A 17,902-nucleotide genomic window follows, 5' to 3' on the forward strand; every position below is an offset into this window, starting at 1 on the left:
CACTTGTAGTTCCAGCTACTCAGGAGGCTGAGATGGGAGGGTTGCTTGAACCTGGGAGATTGAGGCTGTCATGTGCAGTGATTGCGCCACTGCACTCCAGCCTGGGCAACAGAGACATATCTCAAAATTTATTGAATGAATGAAGAACTATAAGCAGAATCTTGCAATTTAAGAAAATTTTTATAACAGATTAGGCATATGGCATATGATACCAGAATTTTCTTCCTGTTTCATTTGAAGTTCCCTAAAAAGTCTTTCTTTGTTAACAAATAGAATGGCTTCTCTTTTTTTTTTCTACACCATATACTATTTTACCTTTGTAGTCCTACCATTTGTTTTGTCTATTGTAGTGTATCGTCTATTTGGTTTTATTCTCCCTAATGCCTATTCTCTTAACTTTCTCTTTTGCTCTTTATGTGCCAGTAATTTATGCTAAGAGAAACAATCTGAGTTGTGTTCCTTGCTTCCCTACCCCCACAGTATGTTTCACATTTCTATGCCTTTGCTTTTTTCCATTCTTCTCTCTAAAATGCTCTTTCATTCTTTTGGTAATGCTTATTCTTCTTTAAGATCCTTCCTAGAAGTCTTTTTTTCTATGACATTTTCCCAGAAGCTAAATTACTCTTTAATTCATCACATGCCACATTATATTAAATTTATCTGTTAATACTTTTTTTTTTTTTTTTTACTGGACCCAGAGTAAGATCTTAGAAGGACTATCTGCTTATATTTTCAGTGCAAAGCTCGGAAATTGTCAATCTGAACTTCAGATATTAATCTTCTTCATGACTTGCAGTTCCTCTTCCTAAGCCACAATTTTGCCACATAGCATTAAATATAAAACACAATTTTACCAAATCATAAGATTATCTTATATTTGTATATAAAATACACAAACTAGTTTCATACACAGTATCTTATTTAGTACTTATTTTAATCATTACTTACATCTTATTCTCACTTCTAATTTTTTAACTTGTAGTCATATTGTGAGCAGAGACTATTTTCTTTAGGGCTCTAAAACAGAATTGTACACTGTACCACAACAATATGGGCATTCATCAAATCATATTCTTTACACAATTGCTATTCAAACTTTAGGAAATGGAATAAATTTGTAACATGACTAGTACACTGGGCTAAGTAAAAATAAGATACTGTCTATCCTAAAAAAATTTACTAATTGGGCAGACAACTCACGAATAAATGAAAAACTTAAGCAGGAAATTTTGGATTTATTTATAAATTAATTGTGCCAGCACTTACTACTATGCTTTTAAAGGTTGCTTACAGTGTCTTTAAGGGTTTATTGCCCTCTAGTGGATCATATAAGTAAGTCTAAAAAAATCTATTAAAAACAGCAAATTTGAGAACTGTAATGAAAGGGATCATTAGTATTTTTACTATTTGTATTTCACCTGGTGGACCCCAGCAAATGGCAAAAAGGCCTCCCGTTTATTGTCTGCTGGACAATAACAGAATAAGATCCTTTCAGACAGTTACTGTTAACTATTTTCTTTGGTGTTTTCATAGTATTTCCTTCATATTTGCCACCTAGTTTATTTATTTATTTTTGTATTTATTTATTTTTTAACCTAGGCTCTGGGGTGTTTTATAGTTTGTTTTATTTCTCTGTCTCTCTCTACTGCTTGACTTGCAGTATAGTGACTGCATGTCTGATGAATAATTAAATGAAACATAAGAAATAAGTAAACACTAAAATTACAAAGACATGATGATATACTTGGGAACAATTTCATACATCATATCTTTGCAATTTCTCTTTCTTCTCAGATTTATTGAGAAGAATGATGATATAGTATTACATTTCTTTCAGCTCCATCACAGAAAATCATATTCCAATTTAATACGCTAACACATTTATTTATTCATCAGTTATTAACTGTGCAGCTGCTAAATGCCAGGTAGGGATAGTGTGATTGATGGACAAACAGACAAGGTCTCTACCTAGTCACTAGACTTACAGTCTAGTATAAGAGACAGACATTACATAAACAATCACAAAAAATGTAACTTCAATTCTGGCAAATTCTACACAGGAAATGCATACAGTGCCATGAGAAAATATAACAAGGGGACTAATTTAGTTTTTGATGGGAGGGATGGGGAAAGAGAAGAGGATAGTTAGGAAAATATATAATCTAATTTTTAAAAAGTATTTTCTCAGTGTGGTAATGTTAAGGGTGATTTTTATTTCCTTTATATATCTAAAATATTTTCTAAGTGTATCACTTTTATAATGAGAAAAAATTAATAAATGTAATAAAAATACTGGATATTCATATACAAAGAAAATCTTGATTCCTTTAAATCTCTCACACATAAGAGTAGAAATAAGGAGGGTACAAAGAGAGACAAAAGTATAAATGTTGGGGCAGAACTAATTAAGGCCTCAGTTGGCCTTTGTTTTGAAAGCCCAGGGATTACCTAGGTCAATATCCAGGAATGAAGGCTCCAATAGACTTATGTTTATCGAAATATGTGGGGTCCATGTGGACACACTATAGTACATATCTAATTTACCATGGAATATTCTGGAATACTTGCTTTCTCTCCTTTTAGACAAGCCATATGGGGAGTTGAACCATAATCCAAAGATGTTTTAGTAATTTAACATGAAAAATTACCATCACAGGGAAGGGACATATCAGAATCCCATATATGTACATTTGGTACTACTATATATTATACTTAAATCATAAACAGAAAGTTGCTTGAAGAAGAGCTGTGTGGTGAATCAACTATTTAATGGAATCAAGCTAATGCTTGATGCATCTTTTTCATTCTAGAGATGGTTTTGTCAGTGGTATCAGTTATATAAACTCATTGATTATAACCTCTGCATCTCATTTTCATACTAGACAAGTATTTCTCAAACTTTATATCAACATCACCCAGGAGGCTTGATAAAACAGATTGCTGGGCTCTAACTCCAGAATTTGATTCAGTAAGTCTGGGATAAGGGCCTGAGAGTCTGCATTTTCATAAGTTCCCAGGTAATGGCCAAATTGTTCACACTTGAAAACCAATAGCCTCAGTTACTCACTGCGACTATCTGACATTCAGTAACGCCTGTGATAAACATGGTTACAGTTAAATCCCAGAGGCCTGATAGCATCTCAGTCTCATTTAGATTTTATAATTCTTTGCTCTAATCCATTATTTGGTGACCTTTCAGTTTAACCACCTTATAAGCAAGTTCTCAGAAGGCATCTTAATCGTTTATGAAAAAAAAGTGCCCATACATGCACATACCAACACATCTTTTTTCCTTCTTTGGGCTAGACTAGAAAATCTAGAATAACTGGACTAGATTAGAAAATCTAGACTAATTCTTATTATATATTAGATCATAGAGAAAAAGTTCAATTAGTATTTAGTGTAAATTGGCATCTGGGAATGGGGCTGAAGAGAAAAGTGTAAGATGTGGATTCTATCTTAAAGTTCATAATCCAGTTTGAGTTCATTTGACTGCTTTACGTTTGCAAAGTGCTTTTCATCATTATCTGATCCACTAAGAGAATTAAATAACTAATTAAAGGTCAGGAATTAGGAGGAATCAGGTCTGAAACTCATGCCTTCTGATGAGTAGCTTATTAGTCTTTCTAGTCCATTACATTCTTTGCTCAAGCTTTACACTTGAAAGAAACTATGTGTATATTTGCTTCAAGACTGCCAAAGCATGAAATCACTCCTTTAAAAAACTAATGGCATAAAGCAAAGAAAGTATAACTAACTTTTCTCCTTTTCTTCATTCCTCTCCAAACTGCTCTTGCCTTGCAAGAAAACCTTTGTGACCTTGTTATTCTCCAATTTTCTATTTTATATTTTACAGGCCAAGAGGCCTCAGCTATGGGAAGGGTTGCTATTTTGAATTGTTTTCTTAACACTATCTAATGGTCTCCTCCAAGGGCACATACTAGTTTAATTTTTCTAAAGGCAGTCACGATAAGTCCCTAAAAAATAATTTTGTGACATGAACACAAAAATTCTAGAAAAGTAAGACAGGCAGGCAAGAGAGTGAAAATTAAGCAAGCAAAAAACAGGCCAGGATCACGACTGTAATCCCAGCAATTTGGGAGGCTGAGGCAGGTGGGAGGAGATTGAGACCCTACTGGCTAACACGATAAAACCCTGTCTCTACTAAAAATACAAAAAAATTAGCCAGGCGTGGTGACACGTGCCTGTAATCCCAGCTACTCAGGAGGCTGAGGCAGGAGAATCGCTTGAGCCCAGGAGGCGGAGGTTGCAGTGAGCTGAGATCGGGACACTGCACTCCAGCCTGGATGACAGAGTGAGACTCTGGATCAAAAAAAAAAAAAAAAAAAAAAAAAAGAGAGAGAAAAGAAAAAACAAAGAAAAACATGAACCAGGAAAATCTTAGTACAGTTTTTCTGTTGACTATCATTTGTGGGACATTTATTACAGGGATGTAGAAGGTAACAGGGTTAAAGAGAGAAAAAACAGGCTCTTGTGTTCAAGGAATTTATAGTCTATTGGCTAAGACAGTCAATATATAACTATCAATGAAATGATAATACATGCAAGCTCTAGACTTCCATACCTTAACTGCTTACCTGAGAGCCAACTCTATTTGATGTCTCATAGGGATATCAAGGTTTAATAGTTAAAAAACCTGAATTCTTAGTTTCCTCTCAAACCTCTTTGCCTGCAATTTTCCTCCATCTCAGTAAATGGTACTACTCACTAACCAGTAACTCAGGTCAGATACCTACGAGTCATTTGTCATTCCTCCCTTTCCTTCATATCCCACATCACACTCATCAGAAGGTATTTGAATCTACTTCCATACCTAGAAACTATCATTCACTTTTCCGTCATATGTTCTGCCATCACCTTAGTCCAAACCACCATTATCTCCTGCTTATGGTGCTGGATTAACATCCTAACCATGATCTGGCCCCTGTCCATCTCTCCAGACTCCTTTCATACAACTGTCCTTTCTAAATATATTCCAGCAATACCGGTTTTTCCTTAGATTCTTTAACATTAACATGCCAAGCTCTTTCCTGTCTCAGGACCTTTGCATGACCAGTTCACTCTGTTTAGAATGTTTTTCCTTCCCTCTCTTGCATGGTTGGATCATGCTCATCTTTTCGGCATCAATTTAAATATCAATTCCTTAGAAAGGCCTTCTTAGGCCAGTCTAATTCATAGTTTCCTCGTTAATTCTCCTTAATTCCATCCATAAAAGGTAAGTTCCATAAGAACAGGAATTTACCTTGTTCATCATTGGATCCCAGTACCTAGCAGTGCTTGGCACAGAGGAAAGAGGTACTTAAGTATCTGCAGAACAAACAATTTTTTGGTGCTCTATGATCCAGTCTTGCGAGGTCAGGAAAGGGTTTCTGATTTAAAAGGCTTTGCGAATTGAGTAAGAATTAGCCAGGTGGGACAGGATCAGAAGATGGTTTGGGGTGAGAGAGAGGACAGTATCCTTCAGGAACACAAGACATTCTATATGGCTGGAGTGGTGGAAAGCCACTGGGGCTGAAAAGGCAGGCAACAGTTAGACGGGAAAGAGCCTGTAAATCATGTTAAAGAGTTTGGGCTTAAACCTAAGGGCAAACAGGAGCGACTGAAAGGTCTTTAATGGGGAGTGTCTCAGTCAATATGAACTTTATCAGCCCGGCAATGTGGAGGCTGGACTGGAAGGTAGCAAGATTGAAAGCAGGAGAACCAGCTGAGGCGGGGGAGTATTGTCACAGCTATGTAGCAGTCATAGGGTCGAACCAAAATAATGTCAGTGAAAAATGGAGAGAAGTAAACAGATCTGAGATATTTAAGAGGCTGGTAGAGACTGGCTAGGTGTGAAAAGGAAAAAAACGTTCAAGTTCTGGCTTAAGCACATGGCTCAGTTAAGTATGGTCCCTCTAAGCCATCACAGGAGTTGGGAAGACCCCCTTTCGGCACGTACTACTCTGCACAGCCGCAAGCTGAATAAGTATTTGAACATCACAGAATCAAGAGTCGCGCCTTTTCCTCTCTGCATTTCCGATTCTAAAAGCTCACTCCGCGACTACCTCGATGGCACAGTAAGCGTTCAATAAACGTTCGCTGGGTGATAGTCACAGCACTGAGTCTAAAATAAAATTACTGACGTTTATACTCTTACCCTCATGGCTGCCGGTTTACGGAGAATGACTTGTAAAAAAACAAGTGCGAGCTCTGGGTCGCCTTCAAAATGAAGTTAAAAGCCATCTTAAGAGTCTCCGGCCCTTGGGCTTCCCAAGAGCCCCTTTACTCAGTTCACCTGAGGCAGAAGACCAGGAGCGGGCCCAGGCGACGCACAGTGACGCACACCGCCGGGAGCCTTCCAATCGAATCTCCCGCGTCCTTTTCCGCCGGAAGTAACTCTTGGGCCGGGCTTATTCAGAACCAATCAGAAAAAGGCGCCGCAGAGGGTGGCGCTTAGCCAAGAACTCCTGCAAGCATCAGGAAACGACCATTTTCGTCAAACTGCAGGTAGAATATTTCTCCCCGACAGGTGGAGCAGTAGTACAGTCTGTAAAGTTGGTTTTGGAGCAGCGCTGAGCCTCCTGGGGCTAGAGATCCCCAGAAAGTGTGGAGCGGGCGAGGGCACCCTGAGGTCTGGCGGAGTGACTGAATGAGGGAATGGAAGCTGGATGAAAAGGGTTGAGGGAGCTGTCGAGGCCAGACTCGGCGCCGTCCTAGGGGCTAGCACTACTCAGGGGAGCGGGGAGGAAGGGAGCGGTGGCAGGAGGGTGGTGGGGCGCGGACTTGGTTTTCGGGTGCCGGAGAAGAAAGGGGGCGTTACTTGAAAGAAGGGACCGGGACCCGGCGGGATTTAGGGGCGATGAGGAGACCTTTGTAATGGATAGGTTGTGCGAGCAACAAGAGTTTGGGGTGACCCAAGAACGGAGTATCACAGGGAGTGGTTAATCTCCATGATGGAGGTGGGTGCAAAGAGCACAGTCTTTGGAGCTGGACCCAGCGGTCTGCGACGACGTGCTCCGCTTCCTGCTATCGGAGTGATCTAATGCAAGTTTCTGCACCTCTCTGAGCCTCAGTTTCCTCATCTGTAGTTGGGAATAACAATCATATAGGACGCACAAGATTGCTGTAATGGTTGAGTTATAGGAGATGATGCCTGTGCCACCCTGCCTCGAGATATACTGGCCTGTAGTGAACCTTCAATAAATAGTCATGGTAGCTGTTATTGCCATTATGTGGGATTTGCGGGGGGCAGGAGGTGTCGCAGTGGAATTGAGGCAGCCCGGGCGGGGTTTGGCTGTGATGATAATGGTAGGGATACAGGGTAACCTGAAGGACAGGTGGGCGTTGGGGGCGCTATAGATAAAGCGTGGGATACAGCAGTGAGGTAGGAGGAGGCCCTAGCACGCTAAGGGCAGACTTGGGGAGGCGACCGCAATGAAGGTGAGTGCTACGGAGCAGATGGCGCGAGAGGCAAGTGGAATGGAGGCGGTGCCCTCGGGGATCGGGACAGAGTGACTGGGGTGACCTGGTTTGGGCGGTGACTGAGGAGCTGGCTGGCTTTGGGTTTCCCCCGGGAGGAGCAGTTTTGCGGCGGGCGGAGCTGCGGGCTGGGCAGGGCTTACGCTGTGTGCTCTGCCGGCCTCCTTTTCGCCCTCCCACACGCACTGCAGCCACCAGCCTGAGCCATGGGCCGCCGAGCCCTCCGGTTCTTGCTCCTGTCGTTTCTGGCGCCCTGGGCCACCATAGCCCTCCGGCCGGCCTTAAGGGCCCTCGGCAGCCTACACTTGCCAACCAACCCCACATCCCTCCCAGCCGTAGCCAAGAACTATTCGGTTCTCTACTTCCAGCAGAAGGTAAGGGAGAACGGGAGCTTCGCTGTCCCAGGCCCAACCGCCAGGAACGCCGACCCGTAGAGCCCGGGCAACGGAGCCCACCTCGAAATTCACACCGCTTGATGCCTAGGATCTGTTCGGTTTTTGGCTTACATTTTCCAGAGGTTGGCCTGAAATCCCAGTTCTGTTTAAATTTTCTCCTTCCGTCACCAATAATTTAATAGTAGTTCTGGACCTATACTCTTGATTCAGGCTGTTCTGTAATTGGCCACGACAGTCACTTCAACTCCCCCTGCTCCCAGAGGGTGCCCCAATCCGAACTCCCTTGACCTTCCTTCAAATTCAAATTATTAAATGTCACCTCTGGTACCTAGTCTGCGGTGATAGTCATCCTTTGCCCCAAGGCAGCCCTAAATACAAAGTCTAATATCTTTACCTATGGATAATATCTGATAGTTATGCAACCTAAAAGCCAGCCTCTCATAAGGGGTCAGCTCAGAGATGATTTTGTAGGCCTATTTATTGTTGACAGTCCCTGTTCCCCATAAAAGTGAATATATGTAGCCTGTGCTTGTAAAAGGAGTGCTCGGAGTTTGTGGTGGGGGTGGGGATTAGCCTTTCTATGGTCATGAGTTTAGAGGTTTAAATAGGCTTGATGCCTTTGTGCTTGGCTGCAGCATGAGGGATTCCCCCACAGGGTTGGATGCAAAAGTACATCCTCTGTGAAATGACAAGAAATTCTGACAGTTCTGCATTTCTGAAAGTCTGTGTAAAAATTGGAAAATATTTGGAAAACGCTGGGATTAGAAAGAGTGCAAGGGTCTGAAGCTTAGCTTTAGGAGTCAGTCAGATAGAACCAGATTCCACCTTGCTAGCTCTGTGACCTTCGGCAGGTTACAGTACTTCTCTGAGCTTAATTTCTTGATCTCTTGGGGTTTCTGGTGATGGTTAAATGAGAGCAGATAATGTTTTCCTAGCAGAGTATCTGGCCTCAAGTAGGCACTCATGTAATTTGTGGTTATAGAGCTATGCGAATTTTTGTGGTTGTTGATTGTGTAGAGACAAGGTCTCACTATGTTGCCCAGGCTAGTCTTGAACTCGTGGGCTCAATAATCCTTCTGTGTTAGCCTCCCAAAGTGTTGGGATTACAGGTGTGAGCCACTGAGCCCAGTGCTTATGTGAATTTTGGATGGGAATTTGTGGTAGAGGGATGTCATAGACTTCCAGAATAACTTAGAAATAATTGAATTTAAAAAATTTTTTTTTAAATAGAGACAGGGTTTTGCCATGTTGCCTAGGCTGGTCTTGAACTAATGGGCTCAAGTAATCCCCCTGGCTTGGCCTTCCAAAGTGCTGAGATTGCAGTCGTGTGCCAGTGTGTCTGGCCAAGAAACAATTTTTAACCCAGACATTTGAGTTCAAGTTTATGAGAAAGAGGACACATTTTAATTTTAGCAGAGGTACCAGGAAATAGTTTTGTTTTTTTTTTTTCTCCCCTCAGGGAACTCCCTTAAATTAATTCTCTAGGGCATAATTCCCTCATTTGTAAATTAGGAAGGTTGGGACAAGGACCAATGTGCTTTACACTTTACTGAGGAAAATTAAGGGCTCTTTGGAGAGCTGTTTCAGAGGGAAAGTGGATAAAGGATGAAGTGAAGGCCAAATTAAGTGCTCCAATACCCCCTCTCTCCTTGACCGCTTTCAGGTGGCTCTCTATGCTTTTATCTGTTTTGTATGCTCGGATTTTATATACAATTATTTGCAGAGTTCAATTCCTAAAGTAAAACTGAGGGGAGGCTATTGGAATGGAAGATCTCTAAAATCCCATTGGGATTGATGAAAAAGAGAACTATTAGCAGAAAAGGAGAGCGTGAAAGGATGAAAGGGTGGAAGGGAATGAATGATTTGTTTTTTTTTTTTTTGAGGCGGAGTTTCACTCATGTTACCCAGGCTGGAGTGCAATGGCGCGATCTCGGCTCACCGCAACCTCCGCCTTCTGGATTCAGGCAATTCTGCCTCAGCCTCCTGAGTAGCCGGGATTACAGGCACGCACCACCATGCCCAGCTAATTTTTTGTATTTTTAGTAGAGACGGGGTTTCACCATGTTGACCAGGATGGTCTCAATCTCTTGACCTCGTGATCCACCCGCCTCGGCCTCCCAAAGTGCTGGGATTACAGGCTTGAGCCACCGCGCCCGGCCTGAATGATTTGTTAGTACCTTAGTTCCTAATTTATATTCTTTTATTGTAGATTCCTTTCTTGGCCACTGTACTCTTTAGAAATATAATTCAACACTGTTTCTTTTACCATTTTTGATGATTTGCAAAATCCAGCTTTACTCAGCCACCTTTTGCCCACTGGCTTATATTTAATTTATATTTTAGGATACAGATTCCATGTATGTATTTAATAACATAATAATTTTTCTTACATCAATTCCAATTGAGTTTTATTTCATTTTCTGAGGAAAACTTTTACGTATGTATTTATTGCATGATTATAATTATACTAGTTGCCAATTTCTGAAGCATTGATTTTGAGTTGGGACTATGCGTAAACTCAACTTTAATTTTTTTAGTTAGAGCACATGAAACACTTTGATGCCGTCTAATAATAAACCTATTATTAAGGCTGTAAGGCTTAGTTTTTATTGAAAGTTTAATTTTTATCAAACTTTATAATTATTTATCTGTGGTTATATCTGCCCCAGTGACCAAGCTGGACCTAGCTGTCCTATGTATGTAAAGGATGTGGTTTTATGGAATGGTCTCTAAAAAGGCTTAGCTCATGGCCTTGTCCCTCCCCTGCTTAGAAATTCCTTCATAAGTCTGATTGCAGGATAAAGCTCAAACTCCTTGGCATGGGAATTCATTGTTCCTTACTATGTAAAACTAGCTGGTTGTTCCAACTTTATATTCTGCCATAACCCCCCATCCCAGCTTGCACTTTAAGCAACCTAACAGACTCAAGTGACTTATACTGTGTCAGAAATTCTGTCTGGAATACCATCCCTTGTCTCCACTATTTAAACTCATACATCTATTCCAGCAGGAAAGTCACCTCTTTTGTGAATCCTTGTCTTCTTTAAGGCAGTTTAGTTGGTCGTTTTTCATCCTGCACATTTACTATATTTTATATATCCCTCCAGCTAGTTAGTACTCTACAATATCTTGAAGAGCCTATAAAAAATATAAAGCACAAAATAAATAGTTGTTGAGAGTGAATGCAAGATTATCCAAAAAGAACCTAAACAAAGCAAAGCCTACCATTATTTGTCACAAATGATTTTTATTTTTCATTTTATCTTTTACTTTAATTCTTTACTAATTATTTTTTCTTCCTTTCTCAAAGTCTTCAAATACTGATTTAGGTAAGAATATTTGTTTTATTTTTACCTGAAATAACTGAATTAGTAGACTAGAGAAAGGGTAAGTATATCACTTGGGCACATCGAGGCTCTGGGTACATGAGTGGTATGTGTGGTATCAGTGTCATAAGGGGCTCCCTGGAAAGTGTGGCTTATGGTTACAATGTTGCATGCTTACTACCTTGTACCTCCCACCTGAGCCCTTCAGGCTAGAATGTGAGTCCCAAGTCACACATTTTAGAGTGTGATATAGTGGAAAGGGAGAATGGGTACTGGCAGGCCATCATTTTCCTCATTGGTAAAGTTGGGAACAATACCTATTTTCTTGTCAGGCTGTATGTCTGTGTGTCTCTCTCTCTACAAGAGAGATTTTTATTAAGGAATTGGCTCATGCAATTGTGAAGGCTTAGTAAGTCCAAAATCATCAGGGTAGGTTGGCAGGCTACCCAGGGAAGAGTTGCAGGAAACCCAGGGAAGAGTTGGCAGAAAACCCAGGGAAGAGTTGCACTTTGGCACTTTGGTCGCACAGACATTCCACTGGGAGAATTTCTTCTTGCTTAGGGGAAGTCAGTCTTTTTTTTTTTTTTTTTTGAGATGGAGTCTCACTCCGTGGCCAAGGCTGGAGTGTAATTGTGCAATCTTGGCTCACTGCAACCTCTACCTCCCAGGTTCAAGCAATTCTCCTGCCTCAGCCTCCTGAGTACCTAGGATTACAGGTGCCTGCCACCATGCCTGGCTCATTTTTGCAGTTTTAAAAATACAGACAGTCAGCAAGAACCAGGGCGAAAAAAAAGAAAAAAGAAAAATGCAGATGGGGTTTTATCCTGTGGGCCAGGCTGGTCTTGAACTCCTGACCTCAAGTGATCCACCTGCCTTGTCCTCCCAAAGTGAGGGAAAATCAACTTTTTTTCTATTAAGGCCTTAAACTGATTAGGTAAGACCCACCGAAATTATGGAAGGTAATCTGCTTAAAGTCCACTGATTTAAATGTTAGTCACCAAAAAAATACCTTCACAAAACATCTAGAATGATGTTAGACCAAATAGCTGGGCACCATGGCCTATAAAGTCTCATATAAAATTAATCATCACATCCACCAAGGTTGTTGTCAGAGTTCAGTGTGGCAACACATGAAAGCCACATGGACAGTGCCTAGAACATGCTAGGAATTTAAATAACTTAATTGAACAAATGCTAGTTCCTTCACAACTCTGTCCTGAAAATTCACTCTCATCCAAATGTATGACAGTAGTGGTAATGCCTCCCCTGAAAACTTAGTACCCCACTATTCCCATTTAACTGCTGATCATTGTTTCTGTTAGAAGTCCGTGTTTTAGCCCAGCATTGAGCTCATGGTCACTGACTCCTGCAAGGCCTTCCTACAGCTCCTTCCTCATCTGATGTGAGGGGAATCACATCAGTGGGCTAAGCTGTATTTAAATTTATGTACAACCTTTATAGTTCTGCTTTCAAATCCTGTTCTAGGTTCCTCTTGACCACTTTTGTCACAGAGGCCCTGATGTCTGGTAAAATGTTATGTCTAGTTATGTTAGGCCCCTTGGAAGGGCATGATGATAATGATCTTTCTCCTCCTCCTTTAAATTTTTCTTCCCCTTTTTCTTCTTCTTATCTGATAGCCTTCCCCTTAGGCCTGGAGTATTCTGTCAGAAATATTGTATGAATTCAGAACTGATTTCTGTGTTTTGTGACACAGAATCATTTTTAGAAGGGGCCTTAGAGATCATGTAGCCTCCCCCTTAGATGTGATGGATTGACCTTGATCTAAAAGAGGGTTAGAAACTTGATAGAGCTTGAACAGGATGGTGGTTAAAGGCATAGCTTTTAGTTCTGGGTATGGTGGCTCCTAGCATTTTGAGAGGCCAGGAGGTTCACCTGAGGCCAGGAGCTAGAGACCAGGTTGGGCAACATAGTGAGACTCTGTCTCTACAAAAAATAAAAAACAACAACAAACCCCAAATTATATATCTTTTAGAGGCAAACCGATTTGAGAGAAAATTCTATTTCTGCCACTACCTGAGTAAGTTACTCAGAGGCAGCCCCTATTTTCATAATCAGCAAAATGGGGATAATTGTATTACCTATCCCATAAGTTTGTTATAAAAAGAGGTGGTATGTGTAAAGTGCTTATTTAGCATAGTGCATTACACTTAGTAAACAATAAATGATAAACATTTTTATCGTGCTCGCTTCGGCAGCACATATACTAAAATTGGAACGATACAGAGAAGATTAGCATGGCCCCTGCGTAAGGATGACACGCAAATTTGTGAAGCGTTCCATATTTTTTTATAAATTAAATATTTTTAAAAAAACCAAAAAACATTTTTATCTGGCAGTTTCCTAATGTACATGGCTTTAATTAGCCCCTTCACTTTTTTTAAAATCAATAAGATTAATATAATCAATACTTTAATAAACTTGTGGCGTAGGAATTAACCTTTTTTCTTGCTTGAAATTATTCTTTTCACACAAGATTCTATACATAAAAAGAAACATGTGAAACTCTTCCTATTTTTCTATGATATTTTAAGTGTTAATAAAGTGTTGGGGGGAAATTTGGTAATGAATTTACCCTTTTAGGTTTTTGGAAGTACCTTCTCTTTATAATAATAGTAAATATAACACTGTCTTTCTGATGGCCGAGTTTTTAATTTCTTACTAGCTAATGCTAAAATCTAATTTCAATAAAAATTAACTTTAGGTTTTTCACTGTTTTGTTTATATTCCTCTGTCAGTATGTTGCAGGGACTTTGCGCTTTAGAGAATTTAGACTTTTAAAACATTTTCAAAGTTTGGGCTCTTGGATCAGCCCTGCCACTAACTCACATCATACTCTTGGGCAAGTTGCTTAACCCTCTAGATAATTGTACTAATTTGTAACATAGATGGATTGGATCTACTGATCTCTGATACACCTATCAGTGTATCAGAGCAGTGGGAATGTGGGGTACAAGTTCTGTTTTTTGCCATAACATTAATTGCCTTTGTTGAATTGGACCTAAACAACTTTTCCATCTTGACTTTGAATAAGACACAGACCCATAACATATAAAGTGTTTTTAAATTAAAAAGTAATCACCTCTTCAATTGATATAATATTTATAACATTGCATAGTTGATATATATTATAATATAATAGAACATTGTGTTTGTGATTTGGGAGTTTGCTTGGCTGTGGCTCTATTGGAGAAGAAAGGAGAATCATAGGTAAGGAAAAAAATACCTCGATGGTAGATCTTATTTGTCTTCATTCCTAGTGCCTTGCATGGTACTTAGCTTTTATTTTTTTTTCTTGTGGTTCTGAGAGGATATGGTACTTCTTAATAAAGATATTTTGAATTGAAAAAATTGACCATAAATTAAAATGAATAGGGAGTAAGAAATGAGAGTAAAATGACATATATAATGTAAATGTGTCTAATGCATTATTAATAATAATATACTACCATTTATTGAAAGCTTCAAATACCCTAAATATTATCCTAAGTACTAATAGACATTCATTTATTTGATCCCTGTTACTATCCTGTGAGGTAGATGCTATTATTCCATTTCGTAGGCAAGATAACTATCTTTTTTGTTTGTTTGTTTTTAGGTAGGATCTTGCTCTGTCACCCAGGCTGGAGTGCAGTGGTGCGATCATAGTTCACAAAAACCTTGAACCTCTGGGCTCAAGTCATCCTCCCACGTCAACCTCCTGGGTAGCTGGGACTACACGTGTATATCACAATCCCTGGCCAATTTTTTTTAAATCTTTTTGTAGAGATGGGATCTCATTATGTTGCCCGGGCTGGTCTTGAACTCTTGTTCTCAAGCAATCCTCCTGCCTTGGTCTCCCAAAGTGCTAGGATTACAGGCATGAGCCATCAAACTCGGCAAGCAAGAAAACTATCATACAGAGAGGTTAAATTATTATACTGAGCTATACTGCTTATCTGTTTCATTTTGGTTTTTTTTTTTGAAATTAAACTCTGATAAATTTCTAGTTCTGAAATGAATGTAATTAACTTGCTTGTATTATCCAGGATAGGTTAGGTTTTGCTGCTGTAGTAAAATTTATGAATTTTAGTCACTTAACCTAACAAAATGTATGACTCTTACTGTCATAAACTTCCAATTGAATGAGGAGAGAGCTGTGCTCATTATGTTCACTCAGAGACTGAGTGGTTGATGGGTTTTCCTTTTTAGCATATCCTTTCATAATCACTTATCTGTGGAAAAAGAACATGGAAGGTCTCATATAAATGCTCCGAAATGGAAATTATTTATGTTACTTCCTTTCACAATTCCTTAGCCAGAACTGGTTAAAGGACTGTACCCAATCACAGGATAGGGAGACAAAAAGTATTGGCTTTGTAGTGCCTAGACAGAGAGACAGCACTAATGATTACCATACTTAATCAGTCACTTATCCACCCACCCACCCACCTACCTATTCAGTGCTGATCCAGTACCTTTTATATGTCAGGCACTGGGCTAAGTCCTGGCCAGGAAGAGATGACTATATCCTGAAGGAGCTCAAATTGTGCTTGTTGACCATTCCAATTGCATATACTCAAACTTGTATCTAAACAACATGGAAAAGCATTGAAAATTGTGTAATGTCTTGGCATTCATCTGACTCCAACTCATGGATTGCTTCAAGAAACAGCCCTGAAGTGAGGCAGATTTTTAAAATATTTTCTTGCTTAACTTGTCATCATTATAATAGTGTACTGACCTGTTGTGTATATACAGTAAAACACATGATAAAGAGGAACTTATTTATTAATACCATTGTTCAGTGATTAAAAATAATTGTTTTGTCCATTTTTATTATAATAGAAAAAAATTGATTTAGAGATTTTTTTTTTTTTGAGACGGAGTTTCGCTCTTGTTACCCAGGCTGGAGTGCAATGGCGCGATCTCGGCTCACCGCAACCTCCGCCTCCTGGGTTCAGGCAATTCTCCTGCCTCAGCCTCCTGAGTAGCTGGGATTACAGGCACGCACCACCATGCCCAGCTAATTTTTTGTATTTTTAGTAGAGACGGGGTTTCACCATGTTGACCAGGATGGTCTCGATCTCTTGACCTCGTGATCCACCCGCCTCAGCCTCCCAAAGTGCTGGGATTACAGGCTTGAGCCACCACGCCTGGCGATTTAGAGATTTTTATAATCTCAAGTGTGCTTTGGTAAGTGTTGAATAATAATAAAAAGGATAATTCTGTATTGAAAATTTTTATTATCTGTTTAAAAATATGTTTGTAACAGGAGAATTTATAAAAATATTTTTCTGATTTGCAATTTAAAAAATCCTAGGTATTGTTTATGAGAAGTGAATGAATGAACATTTGTTGATGATCTACTCTGAGCTCAATATTATGCTAAACTCTTTACATCTCTTTAATTATTATTAATATAATTGATTTTTGAGATAGATGTTTTAATTGAATCTGATAGAGGTTAAGTGTCTTAAGCTATTAAAGGACAATATTGTGAGTCACATTTTAATCTGTTGCTTTCAAGATCTATGATCTTTCATTGATATCATGATGCCTCTGTAATCTAAGCAGTGGTAACAAAACTGATGACTCTGTGTCCACTTATTAGTTCATATTCAGTTCATATGTACTTCAACAATCCTATGAGGTACATATCCTCATTTTTAGAAGTAAAACTACTGAAGTTCAGAAATATTGAAGAAACATCCAAAATATCCCATTTATAAATATCCTGGTTTTTTAGTTCCAAATTGTAAATAATTTGAGGTATGCCTATAAAATAGAATATTATTAGCCCTAAAAATTATGGTCTTGAAGTATTCTGACAATGTGAGAAAATGTTTATGCATTAATAATAATTAAAGTAGGCAAGATAGCAAATGAATGTTCAATGTGTGTCTAAATTCATTTACCTAATTTTTTATTAGGTGAATACTATATTTGAGGCAATGGGGAAAGAGCATTCTAGGCACGGCGAAAAACATTCTAGGCACAGGGAATGTCTAGGCAGGGAAGATCAAGTGCAGAAACCCTGAGGTAGGTGTGTTCCCAGTGGGAGGAATTGTAAGGAGGATGGTATGTCTGGAGGGACATGCCCAAGGGAAAGAGTAATAGAGGAGGACAGAAAGGAGGTTCAGGGAGCCAGATAATGTGGAGACATCTGGGCCATTAAGAATTTGGCTGTAAATCAGAATGAGATGAGAAGGCTTTGCAACTTTAGGGGCAGAAGAATGACATACTCTGATTAATAAGTCTTAAACACTTTGGCTATTGTATTGAGAATAGACTATGGAAGGGAAAGGGGGAAAACAGAAAGACCAGGTTGTTGCAAAAGTTCACGTTGGAGACGATGGTGGCTTGAATTAGTGTGGTAGTGGTGGAGGTTGAGAAGTACTCAGATACTAGATATTTTTGAAGGTGTAGCTGAGAGTATAATAGATGAATTAGATGTAGGTGTGAGATAAAGAGTTGAGGATAATAACACTTTCTTGTGCTTGGATGGAAGAAAAAAAAGGAAGAAGGAAAAAAGAAAATTAAAAAAAAAAAAGAAGGAAAAAGGAAAATAAAAAAAAAAAAAAGAAAGAAAAAGAGTTGAGGATGACTCCAAGGTTTTTGGCCTGAGCAGTTAGAAGGTTGGAGTTGTCATTTACTAAGATGGGGAAAGCTGCAGAAGAAGTAGGTTTGGGGAAGGAAGGAGAT

General features: G+C 39.4%; 1 protein-coding gene and 1 non-coding gene across 6 annotated transcripts in view; both read left to right on the plus strand.

The window, feature by feature from the left end:
* The first annotated feature begins 6,364 nt into the window (after window positions 1-6,364).
* Window positions 6,365-17,902, plus strand: part of PRCP (prolylcarboxypeptidase) — a 78,602-nt gene continuing 67,064 nt past the window's right edge. The window contains exons 1-2 of one of the 5 annotated variants that reach the window (XM_032295893.1): window positions 6,814-7,853; window positions 8,918-8,921. In XM_032295893.1, the coding sequence (XP_032151784.1) occupies window positions 7,686-7,853; window positions 8,918-8,921 (172 nt within the window). In that variant the 5' untranslated portion in view covers window positions 6,814-7,685. Of the gene's footprint in view, window positions 6,530-6,608; window positions 6,632-6,813; window positions 7,854-8,917; window positions 8,922-17,902 lie in introns of those variants that run through there. The other 4 variants (XM_032295889.1, XM_032295891.1, XM_032295890.1 and 1 more) reach the window with 4 other exon arrangements.
* LOC116563345 lies at window positions 13,401-13,507 on the plus strand. Its single transcript, XR_004274347.1, has one exon. It is a non-coding gene; the product is annotated as a U6 spliceosomal RNA (small nuclear RNA).

The sequence above is a fragment of the Sapajus apella genome, unplaced genomic scaffold (assembly GCF_009761245.1).
Source record: "Sapajus apella isolate SASKATOON/1434 unplaced genomic scaffold, GSC_monkey_1.0 scaffold34, whole genome shotgun sequence".
Classification (NCBI taxonomy): Eukaryota; Metazoa; Chordata; class Mammalia; order Primates; family Cebidae; genus Sapajus; species Sapajus apella.